Consider the following 24,621-nt stretch of genomic DNA (forward strand, 5'->3'; position numbering starts at 1 on the left):
TAAATAAATAGCTTGTTTATTAGTAATATGTTACATTATTAAAGTGCATTGAGAAGAGATGCAGGGGCCGAAGCTGGAAGGCCACCAGCCCCAGGCCCTGCCCCAGGCTGGCCAGACACAGCCAGAGAAGGGCCCAGCTCTCTGCTGAAATCCATGGACATGGCAGAGCCGCCCACCTGGAGAGCTTGGCCCAGGCCGTCCCTACAGGAATTCACAGTTTAGCCTAAGTTATAACAAGTCCTGAGCTGAAGGTGGGAGGCTAGGAGCATGGAAGCACAGCCCTTGGGGAAGGGGGCTGAGGGGAGGGGAGGGGACCCCCCCGCCCCCCAACCCCCAATGCCAAGGGCAGAGTCCTAGAAACCTCCCCCTGAGGACCTGGCTCCTCCTTTGAAATGAACACGGTGAACCTAGGGCTCAGTTTTCTCCTTCATTCTCCCCTGTCTCCCTCATCCCACCCCCTCCCGCAACCACCCCGACCAGGGGCATGGACGAACGTCCCCTTCAGACTGGGCTCCCAGGGCAGAGCCAGCTCATGCTTCTCTCTTCAAACCCATGCCCATCCCTGGACTCTCATCCCATTCCCAGGAGCCATAGACCGAGACCCCCCCCCCGCCCCCCCATGACCCATCCCTCCCCCAACCCCTCCCTCCCCACCCTACCCCGCATGTAGTTTTGGTATTTCATACAGATGCAGTCAGAAGTAGCTATACATGAAAGAAGCCTAACATAAAAATAGAGCTTTTTCCGTCCTTCCGTCCGGAAAGCAAACATCCTTCAATAAACATGCAAGGCAGCTGCCTAGAGAGACCCAGGGCTGATGAGGAGGTCACAGAGGGCAGCCCTGGGCCTGCAGGAATACTAGCCTCCCCGAGTCCTGGCAGGAGGGAGAATGAGGGGGTGATCTGGGTCTAGCGAGTCCAGAAGGACTCGGGCCTCAGCCCTAAGGTCCAGAGATGGGGTCCGCCATTCCTCTTTTTAAACCCCACTCTCTGGCCCACAGGCTCTTAGGCCAAGAGCATCACTGCATTTCATCCGTTTGAGGAGTTTTTGAAAAATAATCTCCAAAAGATAGTCTTGCATCATCAAGGCCCCAGCTTCAAAGTCAGAGCCTGCGTTCTGTGGCCTGCAACACCCTCGCCCCACGGGGGCCCAACAGCCGCCTGCGGCTGGCCATCTGCAGGCCCGGTGTCCCCCATCAGGCTTACGCGGTCCCCCTGGAAAGAAGTGGTGGACAAGGAGCTCCTGGGCCCAGCCGGTTCCGGGTGCGAGACTTTTCTAGTGCCTCGGGGCTGCAGAAGCCTGCAGCACACCCGGCCCCATGAGGCTCTAATGGACCAGCAGGCCAAGAATGAGTGTGGGTAGGACACCCAGCCAGAGGCTGGTGGCCACGGTGCAGGCGTGGCCCAGCAGTTGTGAGGTCATGGCGCTGTCCTCTCGCAGCAGCTCCCAGTGCTGAGCTTCACGGAGGTAGGAGTCCTCCTGGGCCTCGCAGTAGTAGTGGCCGTAATGGAGGTCCGTGAGGTTCTCGATGAACAGGATGCAGTTGGGGCTCTGGTGGCCAGGCTCACAGCTCTGCTCCACACTGTTCTCATGGCGCCAGGAGTAGGTGGCATGGCGGGACTCCATGGGGCAGCTCAGGTAGTAGCGGGAGTTCTGGGCCAGGGAAACCTTCTGCAGCGGGGCCTGCTCTGGGGAGCGAGGGGGAGGGAGCCATGAGGAGCGGTGTGGGCTCCCAGGGCAGGCTGTGTCCTCCCACACTGATCGGGCTCCAAGGCCAAGGCTTCTAAATGAACGCGGGGACACCAGCCCCCCTCCTCCTCCTTACTCTCCCCTGCCTCCCTCACCCGACTCCTTGTAGAACCCCCACACCAAGGGGGCTCCTTCCACAGGACTGTCCTGCCCCATCTGTCTGGAGCCCCCAGGACCAGATTTGGCCTCCCTTAGACAGGGCAATTGGGGCACGAATATACCACCCCCACTGGACTGCAGCCTCTGAGATGGGCCAGATAGGTACCTGGCTTCGGGTTGGGGCACCCCTTGTGTGGCTCGACTGGACTGATGGACTGCAGCACTGGCCTGGAGTTGGAAGGAAGAGAGAGGCTAAGAAAACAGGAGGCCACAGGCCCGGCCCCTTCCCTGGTCTCACCCCTGACCAGTAGCAGCAGTGGTGCCCACTCAGAGGAGGGTCTGGCCAGAAGGGACACCGCCCATCAAGCACCACTGCTGTGTCCGCTTTCTCCTAGGAGCAGGGGGCCCGGCCAACATACTTTTGGGAGCTGTAGATGGAGACACAGTGGTCCTGGTACCAGCCACAGTAGGGGTCGCGGGCCATGAGGCAGCCATGACAGCCCCCGGTGTAGACTTCACACAGGTCCAGGGGTACCTGGCTCACCTCCCACTGGGAGTTCACATACAGTTTCCGCTGGAAGGAAAAAAATGACCAGTCAGGTCAGGGACCCCAACTGAGTTCTAAGCTCCCAGGCTGAGGTCCAGCTGCCTGGCAGGCCCAGGGGCCCAGAGACCCTGAAAAGGACATGTGAGTCACACACAGACAGGCTCTGTCCTCAGGTCACATTGGCCCCACAGGGCGGGTTGAGGGTGGGGAGGCTCACCCGGTCAGCATCCAGTGACATGGCCTGGATAGCGGCCGCACGGCGGAAGGGCTGGATCTCCAAGATGTTGAAGACAAGGCCGTGCTCCCACTCCCCTGGCTCCACCACCTTGTGGATGGTGCCCTTGTCTGTGGGTGAAGAGCAGAGGGTCAGCAGGCGGGAGCCTCACAGCAGAGCCAGGCAGCCTCCCCCTGGGCTGTGCTGACCAGGAAAGACACAGGTGGGCAGGGCTATTTAAGTCAAGGCTCAGGCGAGGGTCAGAGGACTGGGGTAGGGTGGGGAAAGGACAGCATGACTGGGGGGGGGTCTTAAGGGCCCAAAGATATCACAGGAAGTTTCCAAGACTGGGCCAGGGAGGCCATCCCAGGAGGCTCTGGGCTCCCCAAGGCTGCAAGGGGAAGCCGGAGCACGGAGGAGAGAACCAGCAGTCCCACGTGCCCAAGCACTGCCAAGCCTCCAGCTACACGCATCGGTTACAGTTCTTCATTTAACCCCCCACTCCCCTGGGAGGAGGGTATCAACATCCCCACTTCAAAGGAAAGGAAATGAGGCTCACAAAGACCAAGCAACTTGCTCAAGGTCACGCAACTTGCTCAAGGTCACGCAACTGGTGACTGGAACCCAGAGCAGGCAGAACCAGACCCTTCCAACCTCTTCTGTTTCCTGGACTCTTTCGGATGTGCTTTCTTTGAAATAAACTTTTTATTTTGGAATAATTTCAGATGTACTGAAAAGTCACAAAGACAGTCCAGAGTTCCCATATACCCTTTGTTCAGTTTCCCCGAAGGTTAGCATCTTGTGTGACTGTGAGGTTTGTCACAGCCGAGCAGTTGACACTGGTTTGTTATGATTAAGTCGACTACAGACTTTATTGGGATTTCACGGGTTTTTCCGCTAATGTCCTTTGTCTGTTCCAGGATCCAATCCAGGATTCCATACTGCATATGCAGTCTTAGGGGATTTTTTTATTTTTCTAAAATCTTAGACCTGAAAAGGACCTTAGGTTCCACATAGGGGATCCCAAGGTCATATACTAAGCTGCCTGCCTCAGAGCCCGGAGCTCTCTCCATTCACTCCTGTCGGGGACTAACGGGCATCCTGACCCCTGAGTCTTCCCAATCCTACCTCCCCGGCTGTCCCAGTTTCTAGAATAGCCTACCTCACTTTCCCTCCCTCCCAATTTCCCAGGGCATCACTTGCCCCAAAAAGGCAGTCAGATGATCAGATGACTGCCTGCCGGGGACATTACCTCTAAGCGTCCACAATCCCCCCTCTGCGGGTTCTGGGATGTGGTCCCTGGCTCCCTTGGTCTGACAGGCTTCCAGCCCACGCACTACCTTCACACCCACACTGCCCTTCACCTCCTCCACACAGCCCGGTGACAACCTCTCATAGCTTCTTCCAGCTGTAAGAGCCTCCTATTCTCTGCAGAAGGCTCAGAAAGTCCTATCTCCCATCCAGCCCCAATCCTCCATGCTGCAAACTCCAAAACAGTATCTCTCTGACGGCCCTCAGGGAGAACCGAGACAAATGCCCTCATCACTCAAGTGCATCGGCTTCCAGGTCTGCAGAAAGGGAGCCTACAGCTCCCTCAGCCCAGGACCAGCCTGCCTTGTCCTGGCTCCTGCTCCCAGTCTTACATCGTCACCCGCCCCCAGTGCTCTATCCTGCTGGCTGGTCACAATAGCTGGGCCATCTGCTGCTGGAGCAGAGCAAGGACAGGGGTCAGTGAGTGGAGCCAGGGAGCAGAGCAAGGACAGGGGTCAGTGAGTGGAGCCAGGGAGCAGAGCAAGGACAGGGGTCAGTGAGTGGAGCCAGGGAGCAGAGCAAGGACAGGGGTTAGTGAGTGGAGCCAGGGAGCAGAGCAAGGACAGGGGTCAGTGGGTGGAGCCAGGATGAATGGAGGAGTCAAGGGGTGGTGGATCTCACAACTCAGAAGCCAAGCCTGTGAACGGGAAATTACTCTCCCCAAGACTCCTAAGAGCTGAAACACCAATGAGGCCACCGTGACCCTGAGAAAACCCCAAGGTGAAGCAACAGCAGAAAGTCACATAGGCGGTATGTGCAGTTGAGGGGGTTGCCTGAGGCCTAGACTACAGGACCCCAGAGGTGTTAGGCACTGGGGGAGACACTGCTTTTCTGATGGCACCAGCACCCAGTCCTAAGGAAGGCCTATAGCACCCTCCCCTCAATACTGATCTCCATGCCTGCTCCCAGAGCATCTTCGCCCACAGTCTGGGACCAGGAAGTTGCTCTAAAGCCACCGCAGGGCTGTTTGCTTCATGGCCAGTGACCTTCTGGGATGCAGACTCATCTTTCAGAATGTTCTGTTCTGCTTCTGGGGCCAGCCAGACCCCACTTCCAGAGGGAGCCCATCTAGGGAAGAGGAGGTGGCCCCGCAGTCCTCTGCAAGACCCTGCAAAGGCACTGCCGTCTGGAGGCCCTTCCTCACATCTCATGAAACTCTTTGCATCCCACAGCAGATGCTTCCTCTTACCTGCATAATCTCAAAGACAGCAAGAGGGGCCAGTTTCCTCACTCTGCCTGGCAGAGGCCCATAGGACACCTGGGTCCAGGCCCTTCCACCTGACTTTCCACATCTCTTCCTACCATCCTCAGGAGTCAGAGTGCTGGACCAAGCTACACCCAGCTTTGCTCACACTCACTATATTTCTGCCTCTGAATCCAGGTACCTTCCAGCCTTCGATGCCCTCCTCCCTCTGCCCCATCTCCTCGAGGAAGCCCTCACTGATTGACTCTTTCACAGCTACACATATTAACTCCTGACAGCTCTTAGCCACTCAGTTCTCCCTTCCAGGTATAACTATCCAACTAGATGTTAATGACATTACTCTTTATACTCACTTTTACCAAGCAGACTGGAGAGGGGGTCCCGGGTAGCCCCTTACCTGTGGTTAGGTAAAGCACGTGGAAGGTCTCTCCATTGCTGGCGTGCATGCGGTGGACAACCACTTTCTGGTAGTGGTACTTAGAGTGGAACAGTGGTGTCTTCAGAGGCCCCATGGGCTCCACCCTCTGCACCACCTCAGGGTGACTGTCGGCCACCTGGAAGGTCTCTGTGGGTATCGGCTGCCGGTCTGGGAGGCACTGGGCGAGGAGAACAGGTCCAGATCAGTGGGGTGGCTGGGAGATGGGGTCGCAGCCTGGGCCAGGGCGGGTGTCACTGCTCACCTTGCCAGGCCGTGGGTTGGGGAGGCTTGAGTGGTAGCCCTTGAGTGAGGAAGTGCAGAAGACCTTGTCAATGTCACCGAGGGAGTACACACAGACAGCCGAGTAGTTCCTGGGGGGATGCAGAGACCACCTCAGTGGGAGGCCCAGGACCGCCCATCTCCACTCACTCAGGCCAGCCCTGCACCAGATGGAGTATAACTACAGCCTAGCGACCAAGCCTCCTGGCCTTCGAGCTCCGTGACAGCAGGGACTCTCCTGGAGGCCAAGGCCAGTGACTGAGTGTTAGCAAATACCACTGAAAGGAGAGAGGCAGGACAGAAAGAGGGAGGGACGGGAAGTTCAGCCTAATTTCTCTCTTTTGCAATGTAAAACCACAACCTGTACTCTGTCACGGAACCACTGAGTTCAGAGGTCAACCCCAGGGCAGGAGGAATCCCAACATGTTCATCCTTGGGATGCTAATGGCCACGGAGGCCAGAACCCCGTCCTCCTCCCAGCCCGCTGGGTCCATCCACACGGGAGCCCCAGAGCAGGGTCTTGGTTTCCCCACCCTGCCCCCACCCTCCCCCCTCACACCCTCACTTAGGGCTGCCTTGTTTTCAATCAATGAGAGTGATTAAGAGGTGTGATTATCAGGCACAGGCAATGCCTGAGCAGGTGTGATAGCACCCAGCACCCTGAGAGGCCTCAGCAGTCTTTTCCCAGGGCCCAGCAGCCGCTCTGCGTACACAGCTAGCGGACACACAGGCCCAGTAGCCATGAGCATGCATATGGCACATGTGCACACAGCCGTCTATACAGACTCACAAACGCACCAGCATGCACATCCTCCTGAGCACCGTGTCCGGCCAACCCAGGCCCAGCAACAGCCTTGTCCCTTGAGCCTGGAATCCCTGTGCTTGCCATATCAGCCATCCCCTTGACAAGGCATAAGTGCTCTGATCCCCACTGGACACTCACCAGCCTAGCCCCAGGACAAGGCCACTTACCAGGGGTTGGAGAAGACACCGTAGACCCTAGTGTCCTTCCACTGGCCGTTAGGGTCGGGGAGCAGGAAGACATCCTGGAGCCGGTTGAAGTTCTTATTGGTGGCAGCATCACTGCACACCAGCATGGCTTTCAGGAAGGTGTTCCACTTGGACACCGACAGTGAACTCTCACCACCCTGGTCCCCCTGGAAGGGAGGAGAGGAGGGGGAGGTCCCTCAGCACCTGCCTGGGCTGCCCCACATACCCAGGGCACATGATGCCAGGAAGGCCAGCATCCAGGCTTCTGAGGAGGAAAAGAGGCCCTGCAAAGGGCCAGGACCTGCCAAGGGGCGAGGCTGGACTGCCCCATGACTCAGGCCAGGCTCCAGGTGGCAGGCCTGGCTGACCCAGGGCACAGGGCCCACAGTGGGGACCTGCAGGGTGCAGGGGTCAGGTCCCCACCGAGCACACCGGCTCAGACACACGTCTGCCCACTCTTACACATTCACACACACACATGACACAGACCTACACAACCAGCATCTTCACGCAGGTGAAACACACAACGTCAACACACGCTTGTTCCCATGCATGTGCTCGCACACATTCTCCACGAATACACACCTGTGCACACCCTCACACATGCATGTGATCCCAACCATCACTACCCATTCACAGATGCACCGACCCTCCTGTGCACACCCTCTTCCTCCCACAGTCCCACAGACTCCCTCACACACTTGCACACGCACAGGCACTCACACACTCACTCACTCCCGTTCAGGCACAGACACACTCGCTCGCCCACCCTGCTCTGGCTCACCCTGCACAGCTGGGCCACTCGGGACACATTGAGCGGGGCCTCGGGATTCTTGTCAGGGTTGTCCTCTCGGAAGAAGTAGTAGATCTTGTCATCATAGGCCTGGTCTTGGTGCACGATGGTGGCCTTGATGAATTGCGGGTCTGCCGGGGACAGATATCAACGGGTGTGAGGCCGGGAGCCTCTCAGAGGACCCAGCCCCTGAGTCTGCACAAACCCACGTCCAATCACACCAGGAATAAACTTCAGAACGCCAGGTCCAACACCCCAAGGGGGCCAAGACTCTGCACCCCCACCCCTCACCTGTTTTGCCCTCTCCTACAAAGATGTCATTGGCCCAGGAGCAATGACTTCATGCCTAGGGACCCGGAGGAGTCCCTGGGGGCCTCTATGTCACCTCTGCCTAATTGGTAGAAGAGGGAGTAGGTATGGCCCCACATGAGCTCAGCAGAGGGACATGCTGTGGCTCCCAAGGACACCACATGGGTCTGGGGCTTCCTCTGATGTGTCTCCAGAGGGTGTCAGGCCCATTCTGCCCCCACATCTTCACCTCTGCTATCCCCTGCTCCTGGCCAGGACCACCTCCTTGGCTCTCTTGTCTCAGGACTGCACCCAACTCCCACTTTAATGATGGCCTGTGGCCCTAGCAGCCCTCAGGGAGACTCCCCAGAAACATGAGGACCCCTGAGCATTCACACACCCTCATTGGCCCGGCCCAGCCCAGTGGGAGTCTGACTCACTCTGCATGACGGTGTCACTGGTATACAGCTCGATCTCACCCTTGATGCGGCGGAACCTAGGGATCTTCCCGTTATATTCCTGCTTCCGGATGGTGGAATACACCTCGTCCCCTGGGCACAGTGGGAGGGCCACGGATAAGGGCACGCAGCTCTTGGAAGCCCCTCCATGGGGCCTGGACCAGGCACAGAGCTGACCGCCCTCCCCCAGCCCAGCGCAGCTGCCCTCAGGGCACCCGCCTGCTCCAGCCACGGCCCTACTGTCAAATGGCCCTACCGTCAAACAGAACCAGAGAGTTCTCATCCGGGCTGAAGGGTGCATAACCTTTCCTCTCCCCAAGAAACTCCGCAGAGTCGTTCACCTGGGGGAGACCAAGGGGGTCAGAATGCCACGTGGTCCCATGGTCATTGCCTCCCATGGGTGCCAGCTACTCAGCCAGGGTCGGTCCCCATCCTCCCAGGAACTCTGTACAAGATGAGACCAGCCACAGAGCGCCACACCCACCTCCTCCCACCTTGGGGGGCAGAAGCCCACCCAGACAAGGGTGAGCTGACCAGGCACACAGGGAGGGCCTTCCTCACCAGGATCCAGCAGCTGGGGCGCCGAGCATTGGTGCCACAGGCCAGCAGCCCTTCGTTCTGCTTCTCCAGGAGTGTGATGTAGTTCCCACAGTCCTGCCAGGAAAGGGAGAAGGCAAGAAGTTGGTTGGAGGCCCTGGCAGGCCTAGCACTAGGACCCTCAGTCTTGGGAAAGAAGGCTTTAGAAATCTAAGCCCAGGAGGTATCTCTAAAGAGAGCCCGAGTGAATGCAGTTGACTCCCACCACCCTAAAAACAGAGGAATGGTTTAGGGAAGGAGTGTCTCCTGCTCAGGCCAGGAACCCTAGGACAGGGCTGCCTCTCTCCTCCTGGACTGCCGCTCCCAAGACAGGGCCAGGCCTCCTTCCTCAGGCTCTTAGGGACTTTTCCAAGGGGACCAGCCTCCTCTCTGCACTCCCTTTACCCCACTCACCTGCTTGTCCCGGCAGGACCCCTTGGTGGAGCCAATGTTCACCTGGGGGAACAGGGAGGGAGGATGTGAGTCCACCTGCCAGGGGCAAGATGCCCCCAGCTTCTTTCCATGCATCCTCAGGATGGGCTCGTTTGACAGATGAGCAATTAAGGCTTCAAAAAGGGGAGTGATTTACCCAAGATCACACAGGCTACCCAGCCTGAGACCCAGAGCCAAAGCCCAGAACTCTCGGGCCAGTCCAGAAATCTCACAAGACAGGGTCACGGGGTTTGGGAGGCCCGCTTCCTGCTAGGCCTCCCTAGTCAGCGCTCCCCACCCGGCCAGGCCTGTTAGCTTCATGCCTATCTCCACATCACCCCAGCACCCAGGCCAGTCAGGACCACTTTCAGGGAGCTTTTCCCCAGACACCACTTATGGGGAAGACATGCCAGCTCCCCCAGATTCCCTGAAGCCTCTCACCAAGGCCAGAGAGGAGATAAGATGGGGAAAGGGACTTCCCTGGTGGTCCAGTGGTTAAGAATTCACAGGCCAATGCAGGGGACACAGGTTCAATCTCTGGTCTGGGAAGACCCCACATGCCACAGAGCAACTAATTTTGTGTGCCCGTGTGTCACAACTACTGAGCCCGTGCCCTACAGCCCGTGCTTCAAGACAAGGGAAGCCACTGCAAGGAGAAGCCCGCGCACCGGGCTCAACGAGAGAAACCCCACACGCAGCAAGCAAAACCCAACTCAGCCAAAACAATCAATCAATTAATCAATCAAAAGAAGATGGGGAAGGAAGAAGAGAGAAGGGGGCAGGGGAGGGTCCAGGCTCACCGTGCGCATGGAGGCGTTCCTGCCCTTGGAGAAGTCAAAGACATAGACTCTGTTGCGTCCGCCCACCCACACGGAGGAGCTGCCTGGCTCATGGAAAAGCACCGTGTGTGGCTCAGTTGAGCCGAAGTCCACATGGTCCTGCCCTGCATGGCCTAAGGAAAAGACAACAGGCAGAAAATGTTGAGGCTGGAAGATCCCGGCCTGCCCTCCACGCACACCGCATCCACCAGCTTGGAGCTGGCTATGGAGACACTGGACTCAGAGCTGCGAGCAGGAAATGAGAGGAGCCCTCTGGTAGGGGCTGGCAACCAGCTGTCCTCACCCCAAAGCCAAGGGCCCTACCCTACAATATGTATGACCTCAGAGTCGGGACAGAATTTAAGGACCCCTGGGAAGAACTGACACCACCCACCCCACTCCCCCCCGACACACACACACTCTGCTGCTCCCAAGAGGGCTGGGCTTGGAAAGGAGGTCCCTCAACTCTGCTCTGAGGCTCTCTACTGCCTAGGACAGAGCAAGCAGTCACCTCCACCTCCCGCAGGTAGCAAGGCCTCTAAGAACCCCATGGACAGTTCAGGCTCCCAGGAATCACTTTGCTCGGAACCCTCTCCCCTCCTTCAGGAGGCCCTCTCTGACCCTTCCCAGCCTACCCCACCTCCTGAGTGAGCAGGTCAGTAAGGATCAAAAGCCAGAAAGTAATCTTAATGTCCAGTTCCTCCCATTTTAGAGATGGAAAAACAAAGGTCCAGAGAGGGGCAGCCCAAACTCACACGGGCAGTAGCAGGCCAGGGACCAGAGCTTCTGCCCCCAAGCTGTACTCTGCCCTGGACTGGTCTGGCCTGGTTTCACAAGGATGCCAGCTCACTCCCGGGGGGATGACCAGCCCCCACTTCCCCGCAACTCTGGGATGGGGGCCCTTCGCGGAGCATAGCCTGGGCCTTTAAGTAGAAGGGCTGATGGGGACAGTTTTGCCCCAAAAAGAAACCTGCAGCCACTGCCTCCGGGGAGAAGATGTCTCATCTCCGGTGACATCGCTGAGGTCGTCCTGGTTGCAGGGCTAAATTACAGGAATGGGACAGCCTGTGGCAGCGCCCTCAGCAATCAGCCATAACTAGCATCATCCCACCTCCGACCAGCCCGTGCCCTCAGCCTGATCACTGTTTATTCAGCTGCAGCAAACTCAAGGGCAGCAGGCAGTGACACCCAAGCAGGACACCCTCAGCCCAGACAGAAAAGAACTGCCCTGTCCTTGACTTTGCCCCCAGGCCCCCTCAGTGCCATTTGAGCCATTCTTCCTGATTCTGCACTCAGCAGGGACAGAGTGCCCTCTCCACCCTGCAACGCCCACCCTCTCCACTTTCACCCCCTTTCCTTAAGATACATTCTTGCATGGCCAGGTCACACAGGCAAGCAGGCTATTCTCAGACTCCACCTCAGCTGTGGCCCAGCTCACTGTATAGAGGCCAGAACCAAGGGCCTTCAGGGACACTCTAGCTCAAGGTCGCACTGGAGGCAGGAGATTCTGGCTCATCCAGACTGAGCGTTGGTAGACAGGAATGCTCATGAAGACACCAGCACTGCAGGCCACAGAGAAGCGCTGAGCTCACAGCCCTTGGGTTCACCTGGTGAGGGCTCAGCTAGGGCTGGCAGGCTCCCCTGCCCCAGCAGCTGGGATAAAATTAGAGTGTTTGAGTGCTGGGGATAGACACAAGGTTTTCCTGACTCAGCGCCCTGGCTCCGGCTCCCCTTTCACCCGCAGCCTGAGCAGCCACCACCGGCCCCGCAGCCTAACCCGGAATCGAGACAGTCTGTGGCCCCAGCTCCCCACCTATTCCCCGAGACGCCCAGGCAGCCAGAAAAAGCTATATGTCTGGGCCTGAAGATGTGGGGCTGGAACCTGAGATCTGAGGCCCGCCAGAGGCCAAAGGGGAGGAGACCCAAGCTCAGGTCACGCTGGCCACCTCCAAACAGTCGCCCCAGCTCACGGCCTCAGAGGAGGGGTCTGCACAGCCAATGTTCAGCCCTAGTCATGGAGGAAGGGGCACAGGAGGGGCCCTGAGGGAGCCTGTGTCTGGGGTCACAGGGCCACCCAAGTGAGGAGGAGATGCAGCCTGTCCTGGGCGGTCTAGTCTGATGGAAAAGCTGTGGCCTGGCCCTGGAGAGCAAGCTCTGCAGGGAGGCCCGTCCCTACCCTGGAACCCAGTTGGAGGGGTGAAACAGCCACACCAGAGCAAGTCTCCATGGCGCTCAAGCAAAACTGGTACAGACTCCAGGATGCTCACAAAGTGTCGCTGAGAACACACAGGGAGGGTGAGGGCTGCACGGAAGTTGGGGGGCTGCTGGGTGCATAGGGGGGTGCTGCTGGGCATAGCATGACAGGACAGCCCTGCACAGATCTGCAAGCGTGAGCCCCGCTGCGCTCAAATCCTGGCTGTGGCTCTCAGGGTCAGGAGTGAGAGGGAGGCAGGAACTGCTCACCTCATCTTAATGGAAGAAACAGGAGCCCAGGAGCATTGCCTCCCTTGACCCCGAGGCGCCCGCCCCTCCCGGCTCTGAGCCTGGTGATGTGTATGGGGGAGATGGCACCAGCTCGGCCCCAGGACGAGGCCTTGGCTCGTTCCCTACCCCAGCCCCAGCCCGGCTCCCGCACTGCCCGAGGCCCTCAAAGGGCCTGATTGTGCAGGGGAAGTGTCTGAGCGGCAGCAGCTCAATGAATACATGAAAGGAAGCTTTGTTCAGGTCACAGGAGCGGGGGCTGAGGGGCTCAGGGGCAGGAGGGCTGCCTGGAAGTGAAGGCAGCACCAAGTCTTGGAGGCCAGGATCTGTGGCCCCTTAGCACCAAGAGGGGAGGGGGTGGCATTCAAGGCTCCACTCCAGCAGGGGCTGAGCAAGGCCGGGGCCTGCTCCTAAAGAGATTCAGTTTTGCATCCCTAAATATGTCTTCTTGCTTCCTTAGGAATCCAAAAGGATGGAGAAAGCAGACAGACCTATGCTAGATGGGTAAGAAACAGGCAGGAAGAGACTTCTAGGCAGTGGAAACAGCCTGAGCAAAGGTGGGGAAGCTGACAGTGTGGTGGGTGAAGAGACCTAAAGAGAGGAGAATGGGGAAGGTGGGCTGAAGCCCCCAGTGTGGTGATGGGGAAAGGGCAAGGCAGGGGACCAAGGCTACACCAACCCACTGCCCTTCAGTCTCCAGACCTGCCTTCTCTTTCCAATGAGCAGGGCCAGGATCCACAGAGCCTCCTCTCCTCCAGCACCCCAGGTCGCCCTGTCTGACCAGCCCTGCCACCCCCCCCACTTCCTATCCTGGAAGTCTAAAAGGAGCACCGTCTGGCACCGTGTCTCCCCCCTCACTCCCCGGCCTGACGCATTAGTGGCTGACTAAGTGGTAGCTAAAAGCTCCCAGAATAACCAGGGGTTCAGGCAGGGGAGAGGGCTAGGGACGCACGGGATAGGCATGGCCCCAGAGGCGAGCCAGGCACAAGCCGCCTACCCCCATGTGATTCTATGCCAATCCTGGCTCCTTCTGGACCAAGAAAGGGCACACTCAGGCTGCCCTGTACCCAGCTAGACTCTGTGGCCCCCTGAGCCCCCACCTTCTTCACTAGGCCCAGCCCCAGACAGAAATGAGGGTCAAGAAGATGGCCAGGTGTCAGGGGGGCAGCCCTCCCCCATCAGGCCCCCAGCCAGGCCATCCTGGGGCTCAGATCCTGTGGGAACCAATCAGACCAGACCCCTCTGGAGGCCCCCACCCTCCCAGCACAATACCAGCAACTGACTGTCTGGGACGAGTGTGACCTTCTGTGGAGGGGGTTTTCCTAAAGCGGGGCTGCCTGCTGGAGCATCATTCTTCCTCATCAGCGCTGGGTGCTGTCATGCTCTGGTCCTCACCGTCCCTGCATCCTCACTGCCCGTGAAAGAGGGCTGCTCAGGGGAGGGGGAATGGTCGCTAGAATGGGGGGCAGTGGCATTATCTGTGAAGGGAGCAACAAGGGATGGGCCCACAGTCCGGTCTGGACAAGGACAGCCTTCCAAGCTGACCCACTGACCCGACAGGCCTTGAATGCTCACCTCAAGGAGCCCTTTGAGAGCAGGCATGGGGCAGGCTCCGAGAATGGCAGGAATGCGGTATCCAGCAGGGAGTGCCTGCAGCAGGCAGCCAGGGAGGCCCAGGCAAGGGGCAAGAGCCAGGCCACCCTCAGACTGGAGGCCCAACCACAGCTGTCAGGAGCCTCCTCCCATAGTCGGGCCCCACCCTGGATCACCAGACCCACCTCACACCCTCGCCAGAGGAAGAAGAGGGAAGGCCCACGCAGGGCCCAGGAATTAGCCCTCAGGCTCACCATCCTGTGGAAGCCCACAAGTCAAGGAGAAGGGAAGGGAACAGTGGCTGAGCTGAGGGGCCCAGAGGCCAGAGAGACGGTGCCACTGGCCCAGGACACAGAACTAGGGAGACAGAGCAGGGCCAGGCAGCGGCTCAGGTTTCTGGAGCTCATCGCCCTGCTCCAGCCCAGGACCACAGCCTGGACTTCCATGAGAGCGTCCTGATCTTCCAAAGCCGGCCATCGCCTTCTCTCGGCCGCCCTGTGTCATCTCCTGCTCTCTACCCTACGTTCCCTTGCTAGCCAAGGAAAAAGTCACTGGCCTGGTAACTAGAGGGATCGCCCACCCACCATCCTTCCAGGTAGGACTCTGAATGACAGAAACCTTTCCACTGGAAGAGGTGAGGGGCAAAGGAACAAATGTTTCATCGTTGCCTCTCGCAGAATGGCAGGGAGGAGGGCCTGGGAAGCCGCTCCTTGTATCCAGAAGCCCAGTTTATGTGATGGCATGGGCCTGTGCTAAGGAAGGGCTGTGCTTGCTGTTGGGGTGCTGGCAACACTCGGCCAGGCAGGGCTCCAGACAGCTGCCAGAGAGTTGGTGTGCTGGGGCAGGTGGCAACCCTGAGGCGGTACTCAGGGTCATGGGAGGGGTGCCTCTCTTTATCAACCGTGGGAACAGTGAGCTGTGTGCTGAGCCACGGGGGAGGGTCTTCCCACCCATCAAGGTCAGCCGTGGGTGGCAGGGAAGCATACCTCACGTACGGACTCAGCCTGGGTTCTCTCTGCGCTCCCTGTGGCAGCCAGGCAGCTGGGTGGCCGTGACTTGACCAGGGACTCGGCCTTCCTGAGTGTGGCTTCCTCCTCAGTGGATTGGAGGGCCTGGTACTTGCTAAGGTCTAGGTTTTATGACCCACCGTGACTTAGCAGCAGCAGCAGCAGTGACTTAGATCAAAACACTCGGGGTTAAGCTTGGGGGCATTTGGGGGAAAGCGTGGGGTTGTGAGTACTGGATAAGTCAGAGACGGCTTTCTGAAGGTCCAGGCAACAATGAAACCACATCCTCATCTGCCTCCACCAACTAGCTCACCAAATCCCCCCAACCACCCTGCAAAGAAGGCAGGACAGCACCTGTCCTGCCCATTTTACAGACAGGAAAACTAAGGGCCTTCCATGCCACCAAGGGCTGTGTGCTCTCTGCACTGCACCACTGTTCTCGAAGGACCAGAAGGCTTGGCTTGCTGGAGAGATGAGCTGGGGCAAAGGCTTGAGGGTAAGGAGCAGTGTGGAGAATATGCTGAGTGTGTGCTGGAGGCGGGGCTGAACAAAGATAGATTTGGGGGCTCAGGGAAGGCTAGCACAGAGGCCCAGCCAGACAGGGGAGGAGGCTCCAAGCCCAGGGAAGGCAGGAAGCCACGTCCTGTCCGGATTCTGCCCACATTCCACTGGTTCTTCAGCTCAATAGTTCTAAAAGCCCCAGAGTGAAGCTGAAGTCAGGTGGTAGCTCTTTCAAAGGAGAGGATAGGCAGAGACACTGGGCCTGCCCTTGGGCCCAGGGCCAGAGTAGGGATCAGGGAGAGGGCAAAGGATGGCTAAACCACCCCAAATGAAAGGAGGCAGGCAGGACAGGGGGCCTTGAGAAACAGAAGGTTCCTTAGCTCAGCCTTAGCCTGGGCCAGAGGGGAAGGAGGGAGGGGTCAGAGAGCAAGGGCAGCCAGCCAGCATGGGCAGTTAGAGAGAGCTGGCAGGGGCCAGGCTTCCAGGGCTGCATTTCATCAGCAATCAGAAATGCCAAAGGGGGAGATGACACAGGCAACAATGATACCCCCACCTAACTGTTTCACAGCATTTACTAAGTGCCCGGCAGTACTCGAGTGTCAGATGTATTAACTCATTCAATCATCACTGACCTCTTCGAAGGCAGCTTCTTTTATTATGCCCTGTACGTTCTACAGATGAGGGCAGCCAGACACAGAGAAGTTGTGTAACTTGCCCAAGATCACCCAGCTCACTGGTGGTGTGGAGGCTGACACTCAGGCAGACTGAACCTGAAACCTGTGTTTATAACACTGGGCTCCAAAGGTGAGCCCTTGGAAGCTTCTAGGCCAGCCTCTCTCATACAAATGAGGAGACTGAGAACCAGAGAGGGTGGAACCTGGTCAGAGGCTACTTGCCTGACCTCTATCCACGACGCTCTAAAGAGAGTGTGTGTGTAAGAAAGCGTGGGTGTGCAGGCCTGAGGGAGGCAGGGACTAGGGACCTGGGGGTGTGTGCCGCACTGCGTGCTGACCAGTACACAAGCATCCCATGATCTCTGCCCAGAATAGAAGCACAGTGCAGTGTGGGCAGGCTATAGCAAAGGGAGGGTGTGCTCAGAGACCCTTCTTTACCATCCAACCGGCCAGGCTCCTGCCCAACCTGCACTGGGTAAAAAAACAAAACAAAACACTGCTTCTACCTCCCAACTCAAGAACCCACCACGGGTCCCAACTGCATGTCGCAGCAGGGCCCACCTCCTCCACTGGGCAGTCAAGGCCTGCCCATCTCTGCTCCTCTCTCCCATGGCTGCATGGCTGCATCCCGCTTCTACCCCTTCGCTTGCGCTCTCCCTTCCCGACCGCCTTTCCCCTTCTCTTTGTGCACATGGTCTTACCTGGGCTTGAAGATCTAGCCTCAATCCCCCTCTCCCCCCGCCGGCTTCAGGAAGTGTCCCAGACTACTCCAGGCCTCACGGTTCCATCCTCCCTCTGACCTTGTTCTATACACCATCTGGCACACACCATCTTCTCTCAGATCACATTGTTTGGCGGAATTTCACCTGGACTGTGGGGTCCTGAGGGTGAAGCCCAGTCCCCGGGGCCAATGCAAGGTCAGGACAGGCAAGTGTGGGCAGCTGAGGACGTTAAAAAGAAGCAAGACTAGGGTAGGCCAAACCCCAAGATCAGACTCGGAGACACTTTAGGACAGGCTCCTGGGCCACCAACAGGGTACCTTCCTCACTCACTAGGCTGGCAAAGAGCCCTGGGCCCAGAAGACAAGGATACAAGCAGCAATCTATGCCACATTCTGCCCCACTTCACGTCCCTGCTCCTCTGTCTAGCCTGACTCTTCCTCCTCCACCAGGCAGTCGTCCCAGGTTGCACCACCCCACACTGACCCTTCCTGCTCTCACTTCCTGTCCCAGTCCTTGGCTGCACCAGGCTCCTGACTTCCCCAGGTGCCCTCTCTAGTCACAAGCTGCAGGACCACCTCTGCAGGTACCAGCAGGCCCTACAAGGGCAAACCCAGAACCTCTCCTCTGCCCTCACCGGAAAAGCAACTGAACACAGACCTAGATACAGGGAGGAGACTAGCTGCCCTCCTTCATGAGGGCTGCCCCCAGGGGTGCTGGGTTAGAGCCCTCACCCATGATTGGCAGAAGGGGTGCGGAGATGCGGCAGCCTCAGCCTAATCCCCGGCTGCCGTGACGGTTAAACCCCGATTAGCCCATGCAGTGACACAGATCAACCTGCTCCCAGGACCTGAGGCCCAGCTGCCCCGAGGAAAAGACCAGAAGAATGCGTGGAGCTGGCCCAAATCCAAAGTCCTGAAGGGAGGAGGTCAAGCTGCTGAGGCTCCCAGGAGCAGACAGCGCTGGGGCAGGGAGAGTCTGGGTCCAGCTGAACTGGAAATGGGTTTGGGGAGCCACAGCATGAAGACCAGAGAAGGCAATGGCACCCCACTCCAGTACTCTTGCCTGGAAAATGCCATGGATGGAGGAGCCTGGTAGGCTGCAGTCCATGGGGTCGCTAAGAGTCAGACACGACTGATCGACTTCACTTTCACTTTTCACTTTCATGCACTGGAGAAGGAAATGGCAACCCACACCAGTGTTCTTGCCTGGAGAATCCCAGGGACGGGGGAGCCTGGTGGGCTGCTGTCTCTGGGGTCGCACAGAGTCAGACACGACTGAAGCGACTTAGCAGCAGCAGCAGCATGAAGACAGACAGACAAGTGGAGGGAGGCCAAGAGCTGAGGCCAAGGACAGTCCTGGGAGGAAGACATTGCCCTGGTCCCGGCTCCGCCCATCTCATTGGGTGATGCTGGGCCAGTCCCTGGCTTCTCTGGCCTCAGTTTCCCCATCTGTGGAATGAGTGGTTAGCCCAGGTGAACTCTGACGTTTGTTTTCTGACATCAGGCTGTGTGAGTTAGTCATCCGAGAAGGCCCTTGGAGGAAGTGAGATTGAACCAACAAAAAGAAGAAAGCGGGGCAAGTTGGGTGCTTGGAGGAATGACCAGCAGGGCAACAAGCAGCAGGGCAATGGCCTTGAGGCAGGAAAGCATGGGGAGTGGGGAATGCTGAGGCAAGAGCTATGGCCAAGGTGGGTGAGGGTGCAATAAAGGGCTTGGAGGCAGACTGACCATCGGGAACAAGAAAGGGATGGATAAAATGGTCCCTCAAGCCTGGGCTGGCTAGGAAAGGGAGAAGCCCAAGTCCTCTGACATTTGGGGGCCACAGTCCCTGCTCTAGGAGGACCCCCTTCCTCTCCCACCCTTGAAGAGAGGTGGCTTCCGGGACAGCCAGGACTGACCAAAAAAGGAAACCAAGAAAGGAGGAACCAGAGCTGTCAACTAGAGCAGAGGAAGTACTGTCAGCCCCTTGTGACACAGCTAGACTGCCCGGCAGTGGCACTGGGGGTGGAGGACAGGACGTCAGCTGGGGCCTGAGCTGTCAACTCGGGGGCCACCCACTCCTACCACTGCCCCTTGCAGGCCACTGGGTCCCACCCCGTAGGCTGAGCCTCGGCTTCCCACCTGCACATTAGGGGTCCTGGCTCAGCCTTCCTCAAAGAAGGGTGTCCTGCTCTCCCTGCTTCTCCCAAGTGCCCAGCCTGGGTAGTGATCCACCCTGGGTAAGGAGGTGAAGGTTCCTGGAAGTGGAAGCTGGGCAGAGGAAGGCCATCTGCACCTCCCACACCAGCAGGGCCTGGCTGACGCTGGGCGAGCTCCTCAGCCCGTGAAGCATCTCTGCTGAGGACTGGGCCTCCTCACCCAGGGAACACCTGTGGTCAGGAGCTGGCAGGAAAGCTCTGGGGTCTCTGGACCTGCCCCAGCTTCCCATCAGGGAGCTACGACACAGGGAGGTCTTCCCTGCCCACCAAGGTCCTTCCTTCCTGCTGCTGGGCTGGCTGTGGAAGGCCAGGTGGCCTAGCTCAGACATCCCCCTCCTACAAGAAACCCTCCTGGAGCCCCTAGGCCAGGCTGACTCAGTGTTCCTCCACCCAGCTCCTTGCCTCTCCATCCTAGTTGCAAGTTCTGGGGTCTGAAATCCTGTCATACCAGGGTACTTCCTCCTGTCCCTCCCCTCTCAAGCTGGCTCCTATTCCATGTACCATCCTGAGCGATCACCTCTTCCAGGAAGCCTTCTCTGATTGTGCAGACTGGATTAGGTACCTCCTTGACCCCCACAGCTGCCCTCTGTGACAGGCCCTGACATGTTGCATTGTAACTGCAGGCTGACTTGCCTATTTGTCTCATCCACACAGAGAAGCCTATGCAGTCATCTAGTTTCTCATTTCTGGTTCCCTAGGCCCAGGACCAGCACAAGGTTGGCCCCAGCAAATGATAAATGCCAAAAATACTGAATTACTATGCCCACCCCCGGAGTTACAAACCAAAGGAGCCATTTCCTCCAGCTGATCAGCCATCAACTTATGAAGGAAAATGATAGGAAAGAACAGAAAACTAAAGGAGTTCCCCTGACTTCCCAGGTTTTGGTTTCTCCTCACTGCTTGGGTTTGAAGAGACCACTACAGCCTCCACCTGCCCCAGAAAGGCAAAGGATTAGTGTTCTGATAAGGATGTGCTTAGTCGCTTCAGTCATATCCAACTCTTTGCAACCCTATGGACTGCAGCCCGCCAGGCTCTCTGCCATGGGATTTTCCAGCCAAGAATACTGGGTGGGTTGCCATGCCCTCCTCCAGGGGATCTTCCATGACCCAGGGTCTGAATCTGCATCTCCTGCATTGCAGGTGGATTCTTTTATCACTGGGCCACCAGCTCCTTCCTACAGGGAAGCTTTGGGCTTCCCTGATGGCTCAGCGGTAAAGAATCCACCTGCAATGCAGGAGAGGCAGGTTCAATCCCTGAGTCATAGAAGATCCCCTGGTGGAGGGTACAGCAACCCACTCCAATATTCTCGCTTGGGAAATCCCATGGTCAGAGCAGCCTGGCAGGTTACAGCCCACAGCGTCACAAAAGAGTCAGACACGATTTAGCGACTAAACACCTGCTTTGGAAATTTGAGGAAACTGAGGCTCAGAAAAAGTCAAGCACTTGCCCAGAGATACACAGAAAATCATCAGAGCTGGGTCCAGAACCAGGCTTCCAACTTCCCATCTCTTTCTCCCTCATCATGGTCATCTTGGGCCAGTGCCGGATCTCTTACATCCCAGCCTGCTCTTAGAATCTTCATTATTCAGGAAAGGGGGACCACAGAGCCAGCAGGAAACTCCCGGTGACATCACCAAGCATCTCATCCAGCTTAGAAACTCCCCTTCCTCCTGGGACTTGTCCCCCCTACCCCCACCCTGTTCTGCAAGGGGAGTTCACCTTGAAGATGATGAATACATCCGAGTCCCCAAGGGGGCAAGGATTTCCACTGGAAATGGTGATGCTTGGGGAGCCCCAGCCGTGACCTCATCCCCTAAAGGAGGTGACAACAACCCCCTGCCCTGGGGAGTGGCCCCATAATGGCTCCCCCAGCAGCTGCCGAGTCAACAATAACATCCTGTTTTTTAACTGGACAAGGGAGATGGCAGAACCAGCTGGATAAGTGGTCACTGCGCTCTGCTTCTTGCTGTGGACAAGCTGGCTCACCTCTGACCTTGGAGATCAGGGTCTTCTGGGTCTCCTCCATCTCCTTCAACCAGGGATGGAATGGGAGAGGGGTACACAAGCATGCCCACCTCCTGCCTTCACCTGCAAACCACTCCCCTCCAGCTCCTGCTGCAGGGAAGTCAGGTCCACAAAGTCACACCCTTGACTGGCCCCTGTCTCAGTGACAGCTCTAGGGGGAAAAACTCCAGAGCCCTGACAAGCTCTGAGGGTCAGAGACAAGTACAGAGCTCAAGGGCAACTGGCAGGTCTGGGCCAACCTTTATCAGGCTGGAGAGGCATCAACCCCCCTGACAAGAGCAGGCCGGGACCTTCCCAGAACTCCCTTATCTAATCATCCCCTAGGACCTGGGGTTTCAAGAGGCAGAAAATAAATGAGAGAAAAAGATCCCTCTATATCCATTCCAGTCCTCACACTTGTCCTGGCTTATAATTAAAACCCCAGTTTAGGCCTCACGGAAAAGCAACTCCAGAACCACCATTATCCTTGGTCTAGTCATTCCTGGAGGCCGCCATCCCCATCCCTTCACCCCACTGGTATCCAGGGACCTAGGCCTCCAGCAAGGCTGGGAGGGTCCTCCTCTCACCCTACTCCTGGGTTCGCCCTGCCCAAGCCCATTCCTGTCCGACTGCCATGTGTCACTCCATGGGAAATAGGAGGCAGCTGTCAGCTAGGCATACCATTACCAGCTGGTGGTCCTGGGGGACAGGTGGATGGCAGGGTTTGTCTGGCCTGTGGGGTGCCTGGCACCAGTGAAGAAGACCACAGATTGCTCTTGGCCAAGAAAGGTGAGGGGCTGGCAGACCCAAGTGGGGGTCAATAGTGCATTACCCAACAGAGGGCATGGCCAGTGTGGCTACAACAGTGAACTGCGTGCAGCAGAGAGAGCACTTTGGAAAGTGGGTAAGAGGACAGAAATCAGTTTTAAATAGCCTCAGGGTGGGAACTAAGTGCCCGATGAGATGGGAAGGCAGCATTAAGTGCTAAAAGGTGGGTGTGCATTAAGTATGTGTGTGAAAGGGTATCTTGGGAAGACTGGGGGATGGGGAAAAGCAGAGCCAAAGGCAAGGGGTTTGGCACAAGGGGAGATTTCAGAACACTCAGGCAGGGGGAGATTTTAGAACACTCAGATGTGGCCATCATCCCCTTCAAAGTGCACAAACGCCGTGCTGTCCAAGACAGCTAAGCGGACTGAGGAAAGACAAGGATACTAAGAAGGAAGAGAGAGCCCAGGGCGGAGCTGGTATGACTGAGGGGCGTGTTGGTGTCCACCTTAAGTGGACAGTCAGGGGTCAGATGCCCCGCTCCACTTGCACCAGGAGTATCTTTGTCTGGGTAGCAGAACTGGCCAAGAAACGGCCTAAATCTTTCTCCGCTTCCTAACTCAGAACAAGCTCTGGTCCCTGCCAGATCAGAGCCCCCTCTCTGCAATGTGAGCTCACACAATGCACAGTGACCTTGGGCGAGTCACATTCCATCCACCGCAGCAGCAGTTCAGGCCACTTGCTTTTGGAGTGGGTTTTCCTTTTTTCTCTCTCTCTCTGCTAAGAATACCTGCCCCAGATAATGCTCAGGCTCTGGCAATCCCTGCAAACCGCCTCAGGCATCAAAGAGCTCCCGGAGGGGCCAAATCTACCAGCCCCCCAACCCCCACTGCCGGTCCACCACCACCGCAGGGGGGCCGCGCCGACGCCGAACATGGGGACAGAGCCCAGTGGCAGGGGGGTGGGGAAGCATTTTTGTGCATTGCAGAGGAGGGGAGCTCAGTCCCTCGAGGCAGAAAACCCCTCAAACCACCCAGCTGGTTTTCCGACCCACGTACAGTGGTCTAAACTGAGGCGCCCCTGGGGGAGACTCCGGTCCCCCAAGTTCACACAACCATGAGGGCCTAAAAGCTGCACTCCTTCCCCAGGTCCTCTGCCTGGGGGTCCCAATGGCCGCGCCCCACCCATCGGGTACTGCCCCCATGCTGGCGCCGAGCCCTGTGACAACTGCCACGTGCTGACAAGGGGGGAGCGGCTGGTCCCAGCACTGCAGAGGCAGCGCCCGGGTGCCCGAAGCCTCTGCACCGCACCTTGTCCGGGCTCTCCACAGGGTGCCCACCCCTTTACCCGGCCCGCGCTTGGGGCCGGGGTGGGGGGCGGGGGCAGGCAGCGGGGTCTTTGTTCCCGCAGCCCGAGCGCAGCGGCGGCGGCAAAGGGTCCGCGCCCCCTTGCCGGCCCCACTGGCTCCCCCGCACGCAGCTAGAGCCCGCAGCTCTGGAAGATAGAGCCGGGTGGGGGTCCCGGCGGAAGAAAGGATCCCCCGCACAGAGGCCCGGGCGCTGGAGGATGGTGAGTGCCTAGGGCCGAGAAGAGGGCCCTCTCCGTCCCCCTGAGCCCGGCCGCTGCGGCTCCCGGCTGCGGGAGGACTTGGAGCGACTTAGCTGGGCTCCGGCCCCCGCCGCTCGCTCGCCGCAGCGTTACAGCCTGCTCCGGTGTGGCCGCGCGCACATTCACACACTCACCCGGACCCACACGCTACCGGCGGGGACACCCCGGGACCCACAGAGCCGCGCGCACGCACTCTCTCCGGTGCCGCACACTCCGCACCCGCCCCGCGCGGCACTGGATCTCGCGCCCCGCAGCTCGAGCGGCGCCACCTACCTTTCCAGACAGCGGAGATGCGGGGTCCGCTCTTCGGGTGGCCTTGGGAGACGGCAGCCGTCCAGACCAGCTGCAGCAGCAGCCGCAGCGGGAACCTGGACCGAGCCAGAGGGCTGGAAACGCGGACTCGCGGGGCGCCGAGGGCGGTGCATCTGGACGGAGGCGGTGTCATCCCCGGAGCGGAGCGACGGCGGAGAGCAGCCAGACTGAGCCAGCGCCCGAGCGAGAGCTGAAGCCAGTGCGAGGAGGCGGAGTCAAACGCCTGACCCCCCCCCCCCCCCCCCCCCCCCCCCGGGACTAGGCTAGCCCAAAGGGGGGGCTGAAGGTCCCCCCCCCCCCCCCACGCCCCAGGGAAACCTACACCACCTCTTTCTGGCCAACTCCACCGGCAGGCAGAACCCGGGTGGGCAGCGAGCAAGACAGACTTATGGTCTTCTGTGATGAGCTCCAGGTTCTGTCCCCTCTCTGGGCCTTAGAGTCGCTCCCCCCACACCATAAAGGGATTAGCCTAGCCTAGAAGTCAGGCAGGACCTCTCCTGAGGGCTCAGACAACCTCGCTAATGGTCAGCTAAGTGTTTGGACCCTGAAAGCTGTGGTTCTCAGAGGACAGGCTGGCCAG

General features: G+C 58.4%; 1 protein-coding gene across 1 annotated transcript; it reads right to left on the reverse strand.

Moving 5' to 3' along the window:
• SEMA7A (semaphorin 7A (John Milton Hagen blood group)) lies at positions 1–24,348 on the reverse strand. Its single transcript, XM_040257236.1, has 14 exons — positions 24,003–24,348; positions 10,159–10,310; positions 9,341–9,382; positions 8,912–9,004; positions 8,607–8,691; positions 8,333–8,443; positions 7,596–7,735; positions 6,794–6,978; positions 5,805–5,913; positions 5,522–5,720; positions 2,613–2,740; positions 2,268–2,422; positions 2,015–2,076; positions 1–1,688 (listed from the first exon to the last, which is right to left on the reverse strand). The coding sequence occupies exons 1-14, from the start codon at positions 24,172–24,174 to the stop codon at positions 1,327–1,329; spliced, it is 1,995 nt and encodes a 664-aa protein (XP_040113170.1). The 5' UTR covers positions 24,175–24,348; the 3' UTR covers positions 1–1,326.
• Positions 24,349–24,621: the final 273 nt, after the last annotated feature.

This window comes from Oryx dammah, unplaced genomic scaffold (assembly GCF_014754425.2).
Source record: "Oryx dammah isolate SB20612 unplaced genomic scaffold, SCBI_Odam_1.1 HiC_scaffold_16, whole genome shotgun sequence".
Taxonomy (NCBI): domain Eukaryota; kingdom Metazoa; phylum Chordata; class Mammalia; order Artiodactyla; family Bovidae; genus Oryx; species Oryx dammah.